Genomic DNA, 17,633 nt, shown 5'->3' with positions numbered 1-17,633 from the left:
AAAATAATATATTTGAATATCAGTAAAAAGTATACTACTAAATTTTTCCAGTGTTAGAAATGTATGTAATCAATTTTTTTCGAACTCTAACTCAAATTTGATAACAATATATTAAACAACTTTATAAAGAAAAAATTATTCAAACTTGATCACTATGTCTTAAACAACTCTGTAATTTTTTTATTCAAATTCTCACCTCATTGGGAATTTTACACTCTGCAGTGATTTATACCTTAAAAAGCCAAAACATAGATCTCTCACTGCAAACACTTAAATACATAGTAATATTGCTGTTTTAATATATGAATATTACTATACAATACATGAGCTCGATATTGAATGGCAGACTAACATATTCTGGGAAATATATTCTGTCCCGGAGCCAGGATACCCTTTGGATCGAAAAATCTCTTTCTCTTTACAATTCGCTTGCACCGGTGTTCCCCGAAATGCTTCTCCCATTCTCTTTGATTTTTATGACGACGAAGATATTGTTTCACAGGGATACGATTTTCTCTACAACCCTCAAGAACAGCGTTATTTTGATCCAGAACCACCTGCAGAGGAGGCCCCTCTGGATAAGGTTTGTTGAAAAGGAGGAGCGATACGGCATAGAAGATATCCTCTGGAGTAACAGCGCACGTACGAGAATCCCACCTGGACATGGCAACACAGATCTGCATGTAAGTTTATAACTAGGTTACAACACCATGTATAAACAAAAATTGTTCATTGACAGGATATACGAGCATCAATCCATCCACTCCTTTTCTGAGTATCTTTTTAAAGTTGTCGGAATCAAATTTTACCATTTTTCTCTTGGGGACGAAGAGATTCAACCACGCATGAGGCGCATACCAGATACCGTTTTTTCTCTCTGCTATTTCATTGGGGTGTACACGATAGAGAAAATCGAAGTATGAATGGTCAGCGCTGAACTGTAAGCCCTTAATGAAGCGAAGCTTCGAAAGAAGGGACTCGATTATCTGCACGCAGCCAGGCAATTATGATAAGCAATTAACACATGCCTTGAACAATAGTATGCAGTAGATGTAATGAATTTAGAGGATGAGGGAACACGTGAAATAAAAGATTTTCGAAAGACTAACCTTATCGATGTCCACTCCAGGGTCGTAGTAGCGGGCAACCTCAATAGAGTACAGCAGCGGGCCGGCTGTGGATGGAATGAGAGAGGTTTCGAAGGATTGATTGGGCGGAAAAGGTATGGAAGGCCAGCCATTGATTGAATCATTCGCGTTAACCACAATCGCCAGGTGACAGAGAAATGAGAAGCTCCTGGTCGTGCAAGAAGTATCGTAGCTTCCAATACACCAATCTTATCCATCTCGCCTGCACAGGCCATATTATATCACACTTTAGATTAGCATCGTAAACAATGGTTTTAGGTATATATTCCTCAACTTATGATATTCACATATACATACAAAGATTTTTGAATCGTAGACGAAAGAAATTATTTAATTAAAATAATAAAATTGAAAGAATGCCAAGTATAAATAAAATTTTATAAGTTTGAAAATGTTATGATATACAAGAAATTTTTATTTAAAATTCTTAATAAGATTGAGTTACTATCCGAATAATAATTTATTTTATAGGTTTAATAATAATTTTTTTAAAGAAAAAAATTATAATTATTTTAAAAATAATTTTTAATTTATATGTAAATATTATTAAAAATATATTAGAATATTATATGGATGTTAAATTTTTAAAAGTTATTTCAAAATAAGTATGCTTATAAACATAATTAAATGATCGATAAAAGTTAATAGCTATTAAAATTTATGTGGCATTTAGTTTATTAGCGATTTAATTTATATAATGAAGTGAAGTTCTAAAATTAAGTCAGAATGAAGTGGCAAGCGCATGTCATAAGTTTTATAAACCCTTGATTTTATCCAAGGGATTGTTAAATAATATATACAATAAAAAAATTCTCAAATCTCGATCATTTATACATTTTTAAATTTTTATAAATAAAAATTTTAAAACTATATTTTAAAATAAACTATATGTAAATATAATATTATAAAAATACATATATTTATTATTTAAAAATTACCATGATAATTACATCTTTGTCCTACATCTTTGTCACTAGATGAAAATGAGTACTTTTAATCTAAATATGTATTTGAGTCACTGAGAGTATTTATATAAAATTTTAGGAAACATATAATTGATTAAAATAAAATTAAGTTTTAGTTATAACAAACAAATAAAATTATATAAAAAGTATCAGTAAATAATAAATTAATGTGTCAATTGAAACTTTTAATGTGAAAATAGTGTTATAATAAATATTTTAAAAATATAATATTTTAAAAATATAATTTTTTTAAATAAAATATATATAAATAAAGAAGATATAAATTATATGTAGTTAGTGTTGAATGGTGTTTTATAGGTTATTACGATGGAAATGTTGATATAATTTTACATTTAAAAATAATAAAATAATATTAAATTAACAAAATAAAAATTAGTAATAATAAGAAAATCAATTTGGACTATTAATAAAATACTTCAATTTGTATTTTAATTTTACATAAATTTTATACAGATAAAGTAATTTAAAGATTTTTTTTTTTTTATTATCTATTTTTAAGTACAAGTATAAACATTTGAAAAGTAAAAATTAATAAAATAATAACTATTTTACAACATGATAGATGTTTTCACATAATGTTACATTTAAAAATAATAAAATAATACTTACACTAACAAATTTTAAAAAAAAGAGTAAAAACAAAAAATATTGTCTATCAATAAAATACTTCAATTTCCAAGTTAATTTTGCATCAACATTATCTATAACCAAAGAAAGCAGATTACTAAAATTTTTCTTATATTTTACTTTTGTGAAAAAGATATTTCTAATTGAAGTTGTGAAGAAGGTTTATAATTCCTTCTAACATTTAATATGGACTTGATATATAAATCGTAGGAATGTATTAACATTTTAAGGTGAAGAGGGTGACTATGTATATTATATAAAAATAATTGAAAATAAAGAATTCATTATATGAACTCTACATCTACCACAAACTCAGTGGAAAGCAACCGTTTATTTAATTTTTGCACTCAAAAAAATATTTGCATCCAAATAGATTTGATTTCTCTTGATACTTTGTAGATCTCAAAGTAAGATGAATCTATGCTGGTATATAAATGATTTCATGGTTTTTACATCCATCCACACAGATATATATATATATATGTGTGTGTGTGTGTGTGTGTGTGTTAGTATCAAACTAATCGACAAATATACTCACTTAAGTGTTCAAAGGAATAGAAGCTCATACAACCATACATATAAACACAAAACTATTATAACAAATATGTATCAAGACATTATAGCAACATCATGTGAGTAATATATATTAGAACATAAAGAAATGAAATAATAATCATTCTACCTAACCATCCAATATAGCTACCTTTATATTTTAATATAATGATAAATATTTATAAAACTTATAAATAATTAATAGATAACTTGAAATATAAAATAAAAATATCTCACATATTTTAAATATGCTATATTGTGATTAAATTTTATCAATAATTTATGTTGAAAGTTAATAAATATATATATTAAATATATTGATAATTTTATAAAATCGTTTAAAATTATATGTTCAAATAACATATAATTATTATCAATTTGTTTGAAATATATAATAAAAATAGAGTAATTAAAGAAATATTTTATAAATATTTATATTTAAAATTAAATAAATTAAATATTATTAGACTTATTGTTTGGAAAGTTGATCGGAATATGAGAAAATTGTTTTCTCATAAGAAGTTTAATTGTTTTAACACTATAAATATTAACAAGGGCTTGAGAGTAGCTAGTAATTGTTGTCTAGCTTAAATATAGTTTAATTAAACTAAAAAATAATAAAAACAAGAAATTCATCACAAAAATAAAACAACTAATAAAATGTTGTACTATTTTAATGCCATCACCGAAAATCAAGAAGTATGATTAACTAATGATGATGATGATGATGATGGTAGTTAACATCCACTGAGACCAAACAATGGTCTATGGGGCCTAAAGAAACACATTATTTATTTTGATTTAAGATTTTATTCCTATGCTCAAAAAGCTTGGAGAGAAGCCTCCCGAGCTCACTATAATTTTGACATTGTAAAAGGCTAGGAAGGTTAGTGTTGTTACAAAGATTGTGAAACTGAGATCTAATGTGGTTGTACGCGGGGCACTCTAAGAGGAAGTGGTTTTCATCATTGATGTTCCTATTCTGACATATATGGCAGATCCTTTCCATCCATGGCGTTTTAGGAACTGCACAACAACCTGTTTCACTATGGAGCTCATGAGAATTCATTCTAATCTTTGCTATATTAATTTTCTTCTTTGAGCTAGTTAAAATAAAGAGATACTTTGATCTTCTAGGGTGGGGTTGATGACCTTCTTATAATAACTTAATTTTCTTTTAGCTACTAAATCTTTCTCACATAAAATTTTTTCTTTGAACTTAGAAGTAACAATATCTTTAATGTTATTTATGTTTTGCAATGCATTGTTTTCGTTAATATCCCAATAGTTTAACCAGGCCCTTGTGTCTTTATGCCACCCTCGATTGAGCCTTAGGTGGTTTTGGCTAGAATTTAAAGCTAGCTTAGGAAGTCTATAATCGTCTATGTTATTGATTTTGTACTTGTACAACAGAAACCTAAGCATAGCTAGGCTCTCAATAGGGGAAAGACCTGCTTCTATAAGGAGAATAGGATAGGGTGTATTACTTTTAATTTTCAGGTTATAAGTTATAAAACACTTTTGGATTTGCTCAATCTTTCTCCATGATTCTCTGGAGATGCTGCAACCCCAAACCTCACAGTCATATAAGATAATAGGAGTGACTAAAGTTTCAAAGAGGAACTTCTTTTTATCCCACACTACGAGGTTTGCTATTTTACAATTATTTTCAAGACCAAAATAAGCTTTCCACCCCCCATTAATCCTTTTCTCAATGCTATGGTTCCAGTTGAGCTTGTGATGAATATCAATTCCTAGGTACTTGTAAGAATGCACTTCCTGCAAGTTATTATTGTCATACATAAAATTAGCGTAAGTGTCCTTCTTGGATTTGATAATCATAACTTTTGTTTTGTTAGTGTTAACAATCATACCCATGGTAGAGCAAAAATCCTTAAGAAGCCTGAGTTTCCTATCAAGATCAGATGGGCACCTTGCCAAAAGAACAATATCATCAACATAAAAAAGAAGGATGACGACTATCCCAGCTAAGATCGTGTCGTCACATCCTGCTTCCTCTAAATAGCCTTCGAGCTTATCAATGTAAATGCCAAATAGGGTAGGGGAGAGGGGGAAACCTTGTTTAACTTCGATGTTACACTTGATATCTTTCGACCACCCCTCATTTCTCTTTAGCTTGGCAATTACATTCTCATATAACCTTATAGCGTCAGCTCTCAACTCAAGAGGAACCTTTAGCTCTTCTAATCTATTCCAAAGGGTATATCTAGGAACCGTATCGAAAGCCTTTCTAAAGTCCACAAAGCAACAAAATAAATTGGATTTATCATTACGACATTCCTTCGGAATGATCCTAAGGGTAACAAGGTGGTCTGTTGTTGAGTGATGCCTTCTGAAACCTTCTTGGCCTTTAGCCCACTTACCTTCACTTTCAAGCCATATGCTTAACTTCTTTTCCAAAATACTACCATATAACTTGGCTAAGAGAGGGCTGATCATAATTGTTCGATAATTAGAGGGGTTATTTGTATCCCCACTTTTAAAAATAGGGATACTGAGGATCTCAGTCCAAGGTTTAGGGAACCCTTGCTTGACTACTTGATTGAAAAGCTTGTCGATGTGGGGGATGAGGAGAGGACCTCCAATTTTTAAGATTTCCGCTTGGTAACCTTCAATGTCCTTAGCTTTCCCATTAGCGAGGCGATTAACCCCAAACTTAATGTCTTCTAAAGAGAAAACTTCTTTCGTTGTGAGAAGGGTTTCCAAATTATCCATGACATTTGGAGATTCATAAAGGTTTTTAAGATAGGAATTGCTCTATCTATTTAAGTAGCTTTTTAATATTGTTTATATATATATATATATATATATATATATGTGTGTGTGTGTGTGTGTGTTAAATTACCTTAAATTACTCTAGTTGTTTTTTGAACTAATCTTTGAATTAAAATTAATTTATTTTTGATTATTTTATTAGTAATATTATAAATGTAAATATTATCACAATTTTCTATTACCCCTATTTTTATAACTTTTATAACTAACTACTCCATCATTTAGATTTAATAACTTGGTTGACTTTCTCTTTATTTATTTATTTTAAATTTACTCTATTACTCGATTAATTTCTATTTATAACTATTATTATAGATCAATTTAATTTATAATTAATTTATTATTTATTGGTATATAGAATTAGCTCCTTTGACTTATATATATCCTGATATTTATGTATTTTTATATATTTAATAATGTTTATATTTAACTATTAATTACTCTAACTTTTTAGATACAAATTCTTTGATAACTAATTTTTAATGTAAATTAATTTAGGTTATAATTTATTTTAATAGATATAAGTGGTTAAATAGGGTTCGTTCTCTTTTAAGATTTTGTAATTAAATACTGGTTATTCCCATAATCCAGTCAAATCTACCCGGTGTCAATGCAGTTGTTACAGCCATTGGAGTTTTTGCTCTATCTATTTAATCATACTAAGCCTGATCTGATCATTCAACTTGTCCTAACGATGAACCAAATGTGTTGGTTCAAAACGCATCAACAAATGAAATTTCTTGTGATTTACGCGGAAGAAACTCTCTTATATTATAATAATAAGTTATCTTAAATTGAGAATACAAAAAAAAATAAGATTCATGAAAATTAGAATAATAGAAAAAAGAAAAATAACAAAATTGAAAAAAAAATAAAGAAATCTAAAAATAAAAAAAAACAAAAATGGAAACTACTAAAAAACCATAATAAGATCCTAACTAATCACATTACAAATAAATAAACTTAAATAATAATAAAAAATAACGAAAATTGAATTCCTAATCTTAAAATATTGATAAAATGCATAAAAAAAATTAATACACAACTCAGAACAAAACTAAATATGTAATATCATACCTATAATAAATATAATAAAATGATAATCGTTTATCTAAAACATTAAACAATTATATATATATATATATATATAATTAGTCGCTAAAAATTATAACCCATGACAAAATATCAAAGCCCTTCGATTAATGTGAAAATATTTGATGTCCCTTATTTTAAATCAAATAAAAATAATAAATAAAAACTATATTTTCAATAAGGAATTTTTATGAATTCACATTTTGCTTTTAGTTAGACGCATACTTTTATGGTTTAAAAATAATATAAATAGATGTTCGCATTATAAAAGTATAATTAATAAGTTTGTATTACTTCTTTGGGGAAATTTACTAGAGTATAGTTAAAAATACATTAATTGTAACTGATTAGGTGGAAATATTTACATTGATTAATCATAAAGTAATATCTAAAATATTAATTAATTTTTTAATTTTTAATTATATAAAGTGAAATAGTGTGAACTAAGGTGATCTAGTAAAATTATTAAAAATAATAAATTGTTACATATCAAAAATATATGTGGTATTATAATTTAAAAGAGAAAATAACATTTTACATTTTATAATATTTTATTTTTATACTTAATTTTAATTCTAATAAAAAAATAGAGTAGAATATTTAATTTAAATTAAAAATAAACCTAATTTTTTTATTTTTATTTCTATTTATTTAAGTATTTTTTAAAATAAAATTATATTTTTGTTGTTATTATCTTTATTAAATTTTTTCAAGCCAAAACTCTCAATTCTTGGAAGAAAGTCGAAGTATTGGTTTCACTTTGTTAATGACATTTTTGTTATTTGGTAGCACAACATGACTGAAATTAATTCCTCTCTTTTATTTCAACAAAATTTATCCTCATATTTAATTCACTATGAAGTTTGAATATGTTGAATCCCTCCTCTTCTTTTATGTTCTCGTTTCCCCAAAAACATGATGCTTCCCTAACCCATCAAATTTATCACAACCCACACCAATTGGTATGTCCATGCCCATTTTCACCACTACTTGTCCCAAAAGTCCACCATTCTCAAAACTCACATCTCTTGATCCATTAAAATATTTTCTCCTGAATTCTTTCCCTCGGAAAATGCCTACCTTTCCCAAACTTTTAAGGTCAATGGCTACACCTCGTCTCAAATTGGTCAAGCCTTTCATGGTGTGCCCAATCCCAAATGCCCCTTTGCTTTTGCATGTCCTCCCCAAGGCCAAGTCACTCTTCCTTATATTAAAGATAGCACTCACATCATTTCTCATTAATTAATTCTCATTCCCCCTCCTTTTTCCTCTTTATTTATTGTAGTTAATTTCTCTCTCTTTCTTCTTTTTAATTTATTCAATCTACTCTCAACCAATTTGGCTTTTCATCTTTCTCAAATTTTCATTACCTAATTTTCTTATTGTATATTTGGTTCCTATTTTCTCTCAGCTCTAATAATTACCTAATTTTCTTCTTGTTTATTTGGTTCCTTTTCTCTCTCCTTAATCCTATATCACCTCTAATAAAATTTTTTGGTTGACCTCTTCTCCTTGTGTTATATTCTTTCTCTATTTAATTATTTATTTAAATAAAGAAAATTATTATTTATTATTTATTAACCTTTTGACTTAATATTTCATGACGGTTTTAATTATATTATTATTTATTGACTTTTTGATTCTACCTTTAACAACTATTTGATTAAATTAATTTTTTTTTTCCTTAACAACTAATTTATTAGTCTTGAGGATGTGGTCCAACAGTTAGGTGTGACGTTTGGTTCCCACAGATCAATTTTGTGCAATCTCGAGAAGGACTATATATGCTTGAGAGCTACTCGAGGCATGGTTTCTCTAGTTGAAAAAAATACTAATTGATTTATTATCTAGTTAGGGCTCATTAGCACTTATGTGTCATCATATTTTACTCTTTAGTCCCTGGTAATAGGTGGAGTGTCCACCAAAAACATCAAACATGATTAAAATTTTCATACACTATTTTATCTAAAAATATTCTACCAATATAAAACATTCGTGTTCAAATTTCTCCATACTCATTTGATAAATTAACCTCCTACATAAAACAAACATAAAATCATCACACACATAAATCATAATCATATTTATATTAAAAATAATAAAATAAAGTAGTTAATTTGACAAGGTAAATAAATTTATACATATACACATCCATATATTACACTTAAATTAATGTTATATATATATATATATATATATATATATATATATAATTGATTTCTTATATGTCCAATAGCGGTGAGGGTAGATGAAGAGTCACAAGAAAGGTGAAGAATCACCTCATCATTGTTATATATACACCCTCCTTATAAGAGTGAGGGACTTTTCACCTGGGCTCCTCCCACAAGGCATTAGAGAGATAGGCTAGTTCTTTTGAGGAGCAAGGAGTAGCTCCAACGCTCCGCTATTGGAGCTAGTGGTGTTCATTATATACATGTGTCTTGAAACTTTTACTTAATATAAGAAGCCTTACGGTCGACATGTTCTTCATGAATAGATTGTGGATACTTGCAATATTATTCTATGCATGTTTGTAATTCATGTTTACTTTCATCTGTGCTAAAGTAGTTGAACTATTTTTTTCTTTTATTTTGGTGTTTACCATATTGAGAATGTGTTGTAATTGTAATTATTGTTGTCCCATCGTCGTGGACTATTCTGTTGGATATTAGATAGATATTCCTTGTTGCATTGGTTACAACGATCATCACATATCTGTGGACTCGATGCTTTGTTCTATCAGAGAGTTTGATTGGTCTCCGACATACAGTAACTCCGAGTAGAATCCCCTAACTCTGGTCCATATGGGTGGTACATGTGAGTAATCTATCATATTGAGGCATTTATTGCTGCTTCTCTGGATAGGATGGATGGGATCGTTGGATTGAACCAATGGGATGAATTAGATCGCTCACTTTTTGAGCTAGCTTTGAATTTGTTAAGGCATTGATTGGCCAATTGTTACTTGTATCGCTCATTACTGGCAGGTGCTGGTCCAAGAAACAAACAGGCTGGGGCTGGTCAAATCTGGCTGGATGGGTCTCTCTTGCAAATTGGAGACAATGAACTTGATGGCGGGCTTGCCGCTGGCTAAATTGATGGCGGCGGGTGGCTGCTGGCTAGATGGCGGCTAGGGGGTGGGCAGAAGAATGATTGCTAGCTTACCTAGCTGGGATGAATTAGATCGCTGGCTTCGGATTGCTTGCTTTGCTGCTGGACCTGGAACAGGTACTCCAACTAGTTATGCTACTTATGCTGGATAAGCTAGATCTTATGCTTAATCGACATCAACAACTGCATTCCAACTAGTTCTTAAGCTACTGAATATCGATCTCACTATGGAGATGGGTATGGATCTTGATCTGGTTAAGATGCTTAAACGTGTGCTTAAACCTATATATACTTATGGATCATATACATAAACAGCTTCTGCTGGTATTGCTGCTAGGTCAATGACTGGATCTACTGGATAAAGCTAAGCAACTGGATAACCCACTGGATCTACTTGTGCTTCACCGACTGCTTAATTGACTGAACCTTGAAAGGGGCTTCATCGATCTCTGCGTATTATGCTCTGCGTATTATGCTGTTGTTCACCTTACGTCCAACGTTCAACCTACAGTTATCATCACATCCAGTTGGTCACAACACAACACTGTTATGCCTCCAGTCCACACAGTGAAATCACATACCCGAAATGCTTAGATCGACCTTGCGACCTCCCCCCCTGAGAGAGAACTTCAACGATCTTACTGCTGCCTTCGACCTGATCGAGACTTCGATTTATGATATCCGGATCTAGATTTATACCCGGATGGATCTCTGTTACCTGGATCTAGCCACCTGAGATCGAATATCTTTATACCCGGCTGGACGTATCTAGATTTATACCCATTTCTCTATCTCTCCCTCCTAATCTTAGATTGACCTCCTAAACTTTTTCACCTCACAAAATAGACCACTGATTGCACTCATCGTGAGGCATAGAAACCGTTAGTTACACATGATGCAGTTACACACCTAACTGCTTGGTGATCAATTGAACTTGCTGCTTGCCGAAGGTGGTATCTGGCCTTATCGATGTTGCTATCCCTAGAGATGAATATGAGCTTGCCTGTGGTACGAGTTTTCACTGTGTTGTCACGATGGGGGCCTTCTCATGTCAAACAGTCAGTGGTGGGGCCTTTTATCCCTATGGGTATGACATTGAATGGGGTATGATATTGAATGGTGTCTAGATTGAACGGGTCCTTCTCTCTCTCTCATCTGGTGGTAACACGGGGAACATAATCTCTCACATATGGTGGGTCGACAAATGGGTGTTCTCGGTGGGCTATTTTTTGTGACCAATCTAGTGATCAAGAAACAATAGCAACTATAATTGATCCGAGCAAGTAAGCAGTATCCAGTCACTGGAGCCACTCTATAGAATGAATGAATCTTAGGAGGGACAACTATAGATCAGGAATCAGATTCAACTTCCGACTAGAACTTTCTTGAATGAACTGTTTTGCTTCACACCTCTTGCTTTAACTAGGAATTAGGTCCATATACAACACTAGGATATTGACTATGAAATGAATGATTCTTGTTACCCTGTATAAACCATTCTAGGTATCACATATTACCTCCTTGTTCGGCTAAACCTTGATATGCTTCATCCATTAGAACCCACTGCAGGAAATAGGCCTTACTTGGTCTTTCATTTCATGCATGCTACCTATCACCAAAAGACCTAGACACACGTTCTACCTATATCACTTACTTAATGAATTGCTTAGGAGGCACTGCTTAGAACTTCTCTTATAAGGACCAACGGATCAACCAACCATTAACCTTGACTTGATTACTTGTTTACCGAGCTTAGTAGAGTGTTGCCTGCCCTTACCAACCAATTCATTCAGCCAAGAATGCTCAGTTAGTGGGTAGACACTATTGCTATTGTTGGGCAGAGGAGATAGGCGCTTTACCCGGCCAAATACTTTTTCTTAATTAAGGATAGCATTGCTGCGATGCGCAAGCAGGATCGACCATAAGCCCCCCCATCCAATAAGTAAATTTAACCTTTAGATGCTGGAAGGATGAACGTTTTACCATGCTACCAACCCCCTGGACACCCAATTGATAGATGATCGACTGATCTGAACTTAGATGTTGCAGGCTTGCTTAGTTACTGGGGTCCGTGGGCACAGCATTGCTACCTTTACTCGCATTACTTAATTGTTAGCACCAACCTAGATTTACGACTTACCCCAATTAGGAATCCCCAAACTTACAGCGTTGGACGGACGGGGCTTCCCATAGAGCTAGGTTTTCGACCGCCTTCCATACAGCAGAGCATTCACAGGAATCGCACTTACTGAAAGGAAGGACAAATGGTGGTGCCACCATTCCTATTGTTCTGGCCGAGCCTTGCCCAGGATACGATTTAGAAATACCAACTGCTTGAGAGGAAGAGCCCTACTTGTTGCACTTTTCTTTGACTCTAACAACCCACCTTTACTCACCTACCTGAGACTCACTTATCCTACCTCATACCCAACCTAGTGCTTCAGGTAGTTCAACAAGGTAAGCTACTGACTCTGCCACTACTAGGTCACCTGGTCCGGAAGCTGCCTTAGCTGCAGTTTTTACCGCCTCTATTGCCTTTGCCTCTCTTTATCTCTGCTTTAGGTGGTCTTAGAACTGGATATTCAATGCGTGAAAGGAAGGTCTAAGTGGAAATTTGATCTCTGTCAAATACCAAGCCTGATGCTAGTGAAAACCTAGGTGGTACTTTAACATATGTGGTGGCTCGTTCTCCTTCATGTGGTAGTTCGCCATTAGGAAGTTCTCTATCTATTATGTAGTTCCCCATCACTAGGTGGCTATCCATCGCTAGGTGGTTCTCCTCTAGATGGAGGTAGTGTAAGTTGTTCTTATAGGCTAGTATATGAATCTGTGGACAAGGTAGGCTTCTATCTAGGGGCAGATCCAAATGCATATCCCATATGACCAGCTAACTGAGGATCAAAGATGATGATTATTTGTGGAAAGTGTCTGGATGCTTAACCTTGACCACCGGAGATTTAGATGCTTGACTGTTGAAAGAAGATGGAAAGCCATATGAATGGTTCCCCTAGCTCACCTAGCCGAAAACTTGGAAAAGTTAGATCATTATAGCTAGATTTCCCTCTGCTCCCATCTCTTATAACACAGAATGAAGGAACATCGCTAGTAGGGTATTATATCGGAACAACTTGACTAGGAGCATCATAGGATGTTAGAAAACGCGCATATGTTGAATAATCTCTACTTAGAACATCTCCAATTGTCAGAACTAAACTATTGTCGAAACATATGGAACTACTGGTTAGGCTACTCCAACTGGACCCACCTATGACACTGATGTTATTGGGTCAACCGCCTCCTCTACCTCTGTTTCTGTCTTTGCCTTTGCCTTGAACTCCTCTGTTGGTTCCTTATCTGTATATGTACTTAGCACTGAATCTGTAACATCTAGCTCAAGATCCAAGTAGGATCAATTTCATTTGTTTCTTTTGAACCAGCAGAAGATCCCCTAGCAGCTCAAGCATCAGTAGTGGTTGATACGGTTGAAGTTGAACTGACATCCTCGTCATCACTTCTAGATCGAAACCCAATAGCAGCAGTTGTTTCACCAGTTGATCCGGAACCACTAGTAACCGTTTACATAGAGTCATAGATTCGAGAGACGATTGACTAAAATGAAAAACTTAAACCCTAGGTGAAATAGAAGCTAGCACTGAGATTTTCTCTCGATCCAGCCAGAAGGAATGCTATTGGGTGAGGTGCAGGCTTTCAATCATGATGAAGGATGCCTCTGCCCCTACGTTTGGTTCTTCAACCCTTGCTTTTGTGGGATCAACTGAGTCCTCTAAGTCTACTTTAACAAGAGAAAAGATGGTTATTATACTCAATTTGGAACTTATAGAACTGGAACTGAGTGAGGTGGTAGTGGTAAAGTCGTTATTAGACATGGATCAAGTGAAATAATGGATGAATCAGTGCAACCCCAATTGCTTCTGGCTATCGATCTCATTCAAATGAATCTGCTTCGATTGGATTTGAATCAAGAGGATCTAAAATTGACTCTGTCACTATATATGCTTTACGTAGATTTCTTCTCGAGGGTTCGCTGGATTTGGATCCGTTACTTTGACTCAATCAATGAAGTCAATTAGTGAAGCTGTAACATCTGCTCGAGCTATATCTGGATATGGAACGGGCCACACCCTTTTTCTCTGCACCTGCCATTGTGGAATCAACTTTCATTCACTATATTGACATGGGATTTATATCTCCCAACTACTGGGACTGGCTCTCTCACTCAAACTGGGACTGGTGACTAAGCAATTGGATCAATGGATTCTGGGTCAACAACTAGTTCAAAGGATGCAACTATTAGGTAAACTTCAATGGGAATTTCAATGGGTGATACTTCAATTGATTCTGGGAAAACAGGGTCATTAGCATAATCAACCGGCACATTCACAGGTTCTCCCAATCAATCTGCTCGAATTGACTCAGATGCAACTATAATTGCCATTGGTGGTTCTCAAAATGAAGTGTCCTCTACAACTACTCCTCGAAGGGATGGATGTAGAGACTCCAACAGGGTCTTTGTATTGAAGGACATAATAGTATGGTATAAGACTGGTCCTTGCTCCACTTGCTTCATAGAGTGGCAAAACCCCTTAGCTTATATAGATAGGATCTCCTTACCGAGTTGGTTAGATAGTTGCGAGCGTAAAGACTGGTGGACAATATCGTTAGCCCCCTATTGCCTTTACTACAACGATCTAAGCTTCAAGGTTTTCAATGGTGAGTGAAACTAAAATCTTTGTCTATTTCTATAATACCACCTATGCTCTAGCTCCTACCTTTGGCTCATTCATTCGAGGTACGATCTTGCTTGCGAACTGCCTATTCTTCCGCTTTTGCTCGGTCAAATGCAACTACTGGAGCAACTAGGTCAGCAGCTATCGAAGCTACTAGTTCATATGGTATTGATGGTGGTGCGACTTCAATTTGTGCTGGTGATGCTTCCTAGAATACCTACCTTAGCCTCAAATTTAGGTCAACTGAATGAACAACTAGCTTTGGATGTTGACCTATGTTTGGATCAATTTCTTTTGAAACGATTGGTACTACTAAAGGATGGGGGCAATGGTATCTATTGTTTTTGGTTGTTTAGGTCGAGATTTCGACAAGCTCACGATGGCGGCCTTAGTAGTCGAGCCCCTCTTCTTAACAGTCGAGCATGCTTACGCACCCTGTCGGTCCTCACCCTACTGGCCCTCTCCTTGACAGTCGAGTGTACTAACGCACCCTCACCATCGGAATAGTGAGTGACTCTGTCCCTTGATTCTTATTGGGTGGTGGGATTTTGGTCGAGCCTATTGTCGCACCATTCTTCTTCAGGTGAACCATCCTTGCATGGTTCTGATGCTAGTGATTGAGTTCACTTTCTGGCTGGTTCTCAAAATGAAAAGAGTGCCTAAGCTTTTCAACAATATGGGCCCTTCACTTCGCCCAATAGAGAAGGCGGGAGCATAAGCATAGGTAGCAAAGAAAAGCACATAGGTGGGGACAAAGCCCAGTAGAACAGAGCTAGTGAAAGAAGAAGAGGCACCAAAGCAAGGAGAGGCACCACCAGTGGCTAAGGCAGGAGGAGCAACAATTGCATATTCTATTATTTAGCGAGTTTAAGTAGCGGAAGAAAGGTTAGTAGGAGCAAAAGCAGTAGTGCTTGTAGTTGACCCAGTGGACTCAGTAGCATATATAGAGCCATAGCCAGTAGCAACCGTAGTGGATTCTATTGAAGCAGCACGAAAAGTAGAACGAGCACTAGCATATCCAAGCCCAGCTAGCTACCTTGATGCAGTTGTAGATTCAACAGTAGATTCAGTAGTGTTATTTCCAGATCGTGATCTAGATCCAGGTCCAGTAGCAGAAGTCGATTCGATACATCTAGTCGATGAAGCAGTTCCAAATCCATTACCCGTAGTAGGATTAGTAGTTCTAGATTGAGGTCCAGATGTACTAGAAGCAGAGCCAATATATATAGCCACAGAAGTTGATGTCATTGATTAAGCCATTGATCCAGCACTAATATATGTTGTTTACCTAAAACCACCAGCACAAGTAGCAGATCCATATCCACACCCAGCAGCAGCATATCTAGCACCAGAACTAGGTCAAGTAGAAGTAGATTAAGCATGCGTAGACCCAGCAGCATAAGTTGGTCCAGCTTTACCAACATACGTACCATTTGTTGATCCTGTTGCTTGTATAGAACCATATGATGTTGGGATGGCTTGGCTTAGGACCTTAGGACTTTGATGAGATAGCTCTGGTATTAGAAAGATATGGGCCAATGGCACCCTTGAACTAGTCAATTTCCCATCTCGATAGGCCCACACTCTCTATCATCTTGACATGCCCCGTCTTTTCTTTATGAATTTCCCATCCTTGCAACACACTTTATTGAATGTTGGTTCTATCCGTGATACTACTACTTCTGAGAATTTGTTTGTGTTATTACATACATAAAGAATGATTGGAAGAACTCATTTGAAGCATTCAAAAGTGTTGGAACTGCATAGCTATCTATCTAAAAGGGCAATGGTGGGTTTGAAAGGTGGGAATAACTTCAATCGAAGGAAGCTGGTAGGGAGAAGCTGGAAGGAAGCTAGTTCAGTTAGAGAGGGACACCCCTCCTCAATATTCACCATGCCACCATTAGAATATTGTTTTACACTACTGCCCAACCCCAGTCCTTGCCTTCCTGGAACCCATTCAATCACTAATGCAACCATCAAGTACCCTTTAGGCTAGGCCAGCATTGAAATAAAGAAATCAATATCCCACCTCATGCTTTAGCAATTGCACTTATTAGCAAGGAGAACCCGTTGTACTTGAAAAAGGTGAAAGTGGCCATACAACACAATGCATTCAAATCGCCTTTGTAGTGGTTTAGCACTCATCCATATATGTAAGACAGAAGGAGATTCTCTACTCAGGTCAGCCAAGCACATCGGCCTATATAGATGCGTGGGCCCACTGAATAGTTCCTCTCAGTAAGCAGGCCCCCCCCTCTTCCTAGTATTACGTATAAAATCAAACCTTACCTTACCTTTACTCAATCCTTTTGTAGGTAGGAACTCTTACTATGAACCCTATACCATACTACCTTACCTTATGAATTCTTCTTGGTACCACTATGACCTTCTGTGTTGGTTATCACCTATTTTTCCCACTGAGGAGCCTTGCCAATATGATTTAGGATGCGCAAGCAAGCTTGAAAAATGCCCCCGCCCACCCAACCAGATACTATTTGATTCCCTTGTGCCATCTATAATGCATCATATATAATATTGTATAGACTATGGTATGACCGATTCAACTACTC

At 34.5% G+C, this 17,633-nt stretch overlaps 1 protein-coding gene across 1 annotated transcript; it reads right to left on the bottom strand.

The window, feature by feature from the left end:
* Positions 1–347: 347 nt before the first annotated feature.
* On the bottom strand, positions 348–16,308 carry LOC149156116 (cytokinin dehydrogenase 11-like). The gene is made up of 4 exons (XM_089444646.1): positions 16,097–16,308; positions 1,110–1,296; positions 859–986; positions 348–657 (listed from the first exon to the last, which is right to left on the bottom strand). The coding sequence occupies exons 1-4, from the start codon at positions 16,306–16,308 to the stop codon at positions 348–350; spliced, it is 837 nt and encodes a 278-aa protein (XP_089300772.1).
* Between the last annotated feature and the right edge of the window lie 1,325 nt (positions 16,309–17,633).

Source organism: Pinus tabuliformis, chromosome 9, assembly GCF_031772625.1.
Source record: "Pinus tabuliformis cultivar Carrire ecotype Pingquan chromosome 9, CPIR1, whole genome shotgun sequence".
Lineage (NCBI taxonomy): Eukaryota > Viridiplantae > Streptophyta > Pinopsida > Pinales > Pinaceae > Pinus > Pinus tabuliformis.
This window is presented reverse-complemented; position numbering and strand designations above follow the sequence as displayed.